The sequence below is a fragment of the Oreochromis aureus genome, linkage group 3, assembly GCF_013358895.1.
Source record: "Oreochromis aureus strain Israel breed Guangdong linkage group 3, ZZ_aureus, whole genome shotgun sequence".
Classification (NCBI taxonomy): domain Eukaryota; kingdom Metazoa; phylum Chordata; class Actinopteri; order Cichliformes; family Cichlidae; genus Oreochromis; species Oreochromis aureus.
This window is the reverse complement of record NC_052944.1, coordinates 63,809,178-63,815,011: the sequence shown is the minus strand read 5'-3', so window position 1 is coordinate 63,815,011 and position 5,834 is coordinate 63,809,178. Positions and strand designations below refer to the sequence as shown.

The following is a 5,834-nucleotide window of genomic DNA, read 5'->3' as shown; positions in this document are numbered from 1 at the left end:
ACAAAACGAAGAAATCTTACTAGTGTCTAGAAAATGGCCATCTTAAAGCACAGCACAGAGGCCCTGAGCACCAGATCTATAGAAGCCAACGTGACCCTGCTGCCTTTGCTCAAAAGCAGCTCAAATTCCTGTAAAAAGCCTGAGATGAGTGACATCATCTAAACTGTATGTCAGATTCCTAATGTTTTAGTTTTTATATCATATCATGTTCATCACTTTGAGCAGCTTTGTCTTTGTGTTTTGTTTAGTTTTTTACTATAGAGCATTAAATAAATGTGATCTCACTTTTTCTAAAACACTACTTTCTTTTTAACCACGTACCCTCCCCCCCCCCCGGTTCATGTGAAAGCTTAATGCTTCCTATAATCACTCCACTGTCTGCCACCTGTCACAGATGAACACTCTCCAAGTCCTCCTGTTTTTGGCTCTAATTCTTGGATCTGCAGGTGAGTGAAAGAGCATGTTTACATTGTTACATTGTTATTCTTTAATGGTATTTCTGTGGAAAATTTTTACATTTTTACATTTCAGTTGGTTATCATTGAATCCACATGTTTCTGTGCTGCACAGAAATCGTGCAGTATGTGCTGTTAACATGATAATATGAGACAGTGACTCACAGGCGATCAGAGGAATGTGTGATTTTTTAATTTTAGGCACACTGACTCTTTGGTGTAGCCAAGGTTTTTAATTGTTTATTTATTTCTACTTTAACTTTCCTACTCTAGAAAATGTTGTTACAATAAACTGTGATCTACTTTTTATTTGAAGTGTAATTTTTATTGTGTACTTAAAGCAACAGTTTGATCAAGTTAATATCATTGCAAAAATGCTTTTGTTTTCAGTGTTTTACAGCATAGTAACAATGGATTCATTAAAGTGATTTCCTCTGCTACAGTGAGGCCCGGGACCTCAAACTATTTAAAGTATTTTTCTCGTCAGTGCTTTGCAAACTTCCTTGAAAAATAACAGCTGTGGGGGGTTCTTCCCTTTGTAGTCAGCCTACTGTTAGTATAGATTCACTCTGTGGTCACAGCTACTGTTATCTGATTTGGATTGCGCTCGCTTGTGGGCAGATTTTGAAGATTTCTAAGCAAAGGCACACACAAGCTGTGTGTGTGTGTGTGTGTGTGTGTGTGTGTGTGCGTGTGTGTGTTTTCAGCAGCAAGCAGTGCATCAGTTTTAGATGGATAAGAAATTTACTAAAAGGAGACAACAGTTAGCTGATACTATTTTTTTCTCTACAGCACACATTTAATAATATCATTATAGTCTCATTTTAGCCACACAGACAAAACCTGATTTAGTGACAGCCCTAAATCACACATACTCAGTGCTCATGATTGTTTTAGTTTGCATCAGCACTTTAACTTTTCCTCAACTGAGACATTTAAATTTACATGTAAACAGTTTTTGACACATTTAGATGCTGTGGGTGCTGTGGGCTATCCCACTCACCAAAGAGGAAGAAAGAGGGTAAATCCTGGACAGGTTTCCAGTCAACCTCACAGATCCACACAACCTACACCTGCATCACCTGCATGTGAGGTTGCCAGAGTTCCCAGAGGGAACCCATGCAGGCACAGAGAGGATACGCAAACTGCACATGCAAAGGCCTCAGCTAGTGGGTTCAAACCCAGGGCCTTCTTTCTGTTTGACAACAGAACTAACAACTCCACCACCAAGCCACCTCAAACATCCTTTAAACTTTTCTACTGGCAGATTTCCAAAAACTTTCCAAAGTTTTACCAGTGTTCGGTAGCCTCGCCTCTGTCAGTGCGCCCCAGGGGGGCTGTGGCTACAATGTAGCGTGCCATCACCAGTGTGTGAATGTGTATGTGAATGGGTGGATAACTGGATATGTAAAGCGCTTTGGGGTCGTTAGGGACGATTAAAACACTATATAAATGCAGGCCATTTACCATTTTACCATTGTAAATGAGGTTTGGGATTATAGAAAAATGGAGCTGTGACAGTGTGCTGGTTGTAGGTAGCAAATATGAGCCTGTCCAGAATGATTGTAATGCACTAACCAACAACACTAATCCAACTATAATTTGGGGTGTGCAGTATTTCTGGATTCTTTTCTTTTCTTTTAGTGCAAGACGAGAAAGAAGTGGAGGTTGGAGAGGATGCAAGTCTCGATTGTCAGGGTCCCCATGAAGGGAACATCTTACGGCTAGCATGGACCAAGAGTGACCTGAAAGCAGACGATTACGTCTTTTTCTTCCGGGAAGATCGTCTTTACAAAACATACCAGCATGAATTATTCAAAGGTCGAGTGGAGCTGGAAGACCCAAACATGAAAAGTGGAAAAATGTCCATCATTCTCCACAACATCACCGTTAACGACGCTGGAACATATGAGTGCCACATCTCATATGAAACAGACCACAGCCAGAGATCTGAGATGAAGCAGGAAACCAAGCTGAAAGTTACACCTGCAGGTGAGTAGAAGCCTCGAGTGTGTCCTCTTTATCAGTTTGTCCCTCGATGAGCAAGACAAGCAGGTTAAATCAAGAGTAAGAAATCACTCATCCTGCTTTCATCCAGTTTAATAGTCATGTCCTGGCTTCAGGTATATACTCTTATGATTATACATTTATTGAACTGGTTTATTAGTAAAATATCAACTTCCATAAATGCCAAGATATGTGCATCTATCCACTTTCCTCCTTTTCTGCTACTACAGTATGAATCACAGCTAAGCAGACAGACAGCTCTTTGACCAGTGACAGGTGTGTTGTCTACTTTATTAAGACGGCCCTTCAAAATGCAAACAGAGTAAAACTAACAGACATCAGGAAACATATACTTCAGTCTCAGGGTCGATGCACTTATGGTATCAATTTCAGTATCCTACGTCACCTGACAGGATTTTTTTTCATTTGACCTCTGACCTTGAGGTTAATATCCCTGAGAGTTATACCTGTCTGAGATTTTTAGTATCTGCACCTATGGTATTGATTTTTAATTCATCTTCCTTCTCATGTTATCCAATTCACAAACGTGTGAGTCCTCAACAATCCCCCCTGAACATTTTACAGCTGAAGTGTAAAAATTAAACAAGGTGCAATGAGACCTGAAGTTACATAGTAGCCTGTTGCTTAAAATTAACTTCCATAAAAACAACAATTGTACCTAAAGTACCAAAAAAATAATAAACATGTCAAAAGCTCAAAATACTCACAGGCAGCGTTTTCCACAAAGTCATAAATAAGCATGGAGTTGGTTCATTAATGGCTCTTAAACCACAAGCGCACATGTGAGAAATATTTCCTGCTTCTGACTCTGCCTGTGCGCTACTAGATATCGCAATGCAACCTATGAACAGACAAAGCAATAGCGCCACCTGCTGGTGAGATTTAACCCAGCCCACTTCCACTCATCAAATTCAAGGTTAAGGTTGGGGTTGAGTTTATCCCAGGTGCCAGAAGGCAACAGACAGGTACAGCCTGGACAGATTGGACAGGTTGCCAGTCAGGCAAAAAACCATCAACACCAGTTTAGACTCACCAGTAAACCTAACGTGTAGATGTTTTTCAACTGTGGGAGGAAGCTGTCAAGAACCTACGGCCCCAGCCGGCTGGCCACCACAGTGTTACCCTGAGTGCTTTAAAACAAGTGTTACACTGAAAGTAATGACAGCGAGAGTGAAAGAGAGAAGCTGACAGAGTAAGCATCCTCAGAGCTTTTCAGTCACTTTGTGGTCACTCTGACAATCCGTGTGGCAACATTAAACCAGTTCAGGCCACAGTAGATAGATTTAGCTGAAGGTTGAAAAGGTTTTCAGCAAGAATCAGGAAACAGGTCATGATTCACAGTGAAGCTGGTTCCTGTTCTGTTCTTCACTCATCACCTACCTAACACACCTGACATCTGTTTCTCTCCTGCAGTTCAAAGACAAGGAGCCAGGAAGGAAGGAGCGAAGAAGGATGGATCTATTGGACTTATATCCGGTCTATCAGTTTCCAGCCTGCTTCTCATTGTTGCTGCTGTTGGATATTTGGTGTAAAGAAAACAGCAAAAGAGTCGGAACTTGGGCTGTGATCAGGCTGAACGACAGATGAACTGATGGACAGAAATTCAATGAGTTTGAAACATGTCCAGAACTTTCCCTGAAAGCCTTTGCACTGGGACAGGGAAAAAAAAGAAAACCCACTGACTAAATGATAATGGTGATAGTATCTGGTGTTTTTGAGGATCAGACGATCACCAGTAACTCTAAAGAACCTCAGGAACAAACCAGTGTTGGATTTTATTCAGCAAAAGCACTGATGAGATTAAGTGCTTAATCAAGCTCAACATCACAGCTTAAGGTGAGTCTCCTCCGAGTTCTTTAAATAGTGTAAAGTTATGATAAAGGTGGAATTTATCAAACAGCTCAAAAGTACCCAGTAAAACCTACACCTGCTGTTCTACATAACCTTAAATAACACAAAAGGTTATTAGGTCATAAACGAGCAGGCCATCATCAGATGATCGCACCTTCCTCTCCCGTCCTTTCTTTCTTATGTGATGTGCTGGTGTTATTCTCTGTGATCACTGCTCCACCTTTTAAACCATTTAAACTGTGGTGTTGTTCTCATATATGTGTACTTTCACCTGTAACTTTGGCCTCCAACAACAATGAAAACAAGATAAAAAGACTGAAAATGAGTTTTGTGCTTCCAAGCTCACTTCCTGCCGAGCTGTGGCAGATTTGGTTCAGTTCGATGAGACAAGAAAGGAAATCAAGGAATACAAAACAAATTCTCCTTGTTTGAATGGGTTTCTTTTCTTGTGTGCCCCTAAAGCCTCTGAATGAGCTGCAGGCTTGTTTCAAAGTGTTACAATACTAAAGTAATAAGTACACAACTAATAATAATAATAACAACATTGGATTGCATTTATATAGTGCTTTTCAAGGAAGCCAAAGCGCTTTACAATTTAGTCATCGGCCCCTCTGGCCAACACCAGTAGGTGAAGTGTCTTGCCCAAGGACACGACGGATGAGTGCTAACAAGTGTCCCTGATGGGTAGAGACAAATGCATCATGTGGCAGGAAGAACACCGGAGATGATCCATGAGGTTAGTCATTAATAATCTAAAGCCAGGCGTGGACTCAGAGTTAATACTTTTTTGAAACCGTTTTGCTGTAAACAAATAAAATAAATGTTTTTTGTTTTGTTTTTAAAGTGTGAGCGTTACTGACTAAATTTGATTATTTTTGTTTCTTGGCACATTTATGTTTTCAGTATCAGACACAGTGAGTATTGCTAACAACCACACAAATTTGCAAAATCATATTCACATATTTCTTCATATGATATTCAAATGGATGTGAAGGACGTAAATGTTCAGGCCTAAATTAATTTCAGTAGAATTTAAGAGAAATTAAAGCAACTGAGAGTTTGCTTTAAACAGTCCTGCAGAGACAGCTCTGACAGGGTCACATCCATCTGTAGAACATTTCAGTAAAAATGGGTAGCATTTTTACACACTAAAGCATTTTTACTCCTAATTTTAGCTCTTAGTGACAAACAGGCCAAAGTGAAGGTCACACTGGTTTGTAGAGAATCAGAAGGGAAGAGATTTAAGTATAAACAGGTGAACATGATGAAAGGAAAGCCAATCAGCTATAATGTTATTATTTAAACATGTGATTTTTACATTTAAGAGAGTTTGAAGTTAGTTTAAAAATAGCATCTTCGTCGACTTCTGCAACGCACAGCAACAGTTCAGGTTCAGGTGAATATGTGGATGAAATAAGAGGTGAGCTCACTCTGCAGGTGGGGGAGATATAGGAGAGGTGGAGGAAGAACTCAGCCTTGTGTAGAGCTTGTCTTGTGTAG

General features: G+C 40.1%; 1 protein-coding gene across 1 annotated transcript; it reads left to right on the top strand.

Moving 5' to 3' along the window:
- Positions 1 to 394: 394 nt before the first annotated feature.
- LOC120434092 (V-set domain containing T-cell activation inhibitor 1-like) lies at positions 395 to 4,252 on the top strand. Its single transcript, XM_039601589.1, has 3 exons — positions 395 to 446; positions 2,100 to 2,447; positions 3,897 to 4,252. Exons 1-3 carry the CDS (start codon positions 395 to 397, stop codon positions 4,013 to 4,015), a joined length of 519 nt encoding a protein of 172 aa, XP_039457523.1. The 3' UTR covers positions 4,016 to 4,252.
- Positions 4,253 to 5,834: the final 1,582 nt, after the last annotated feature.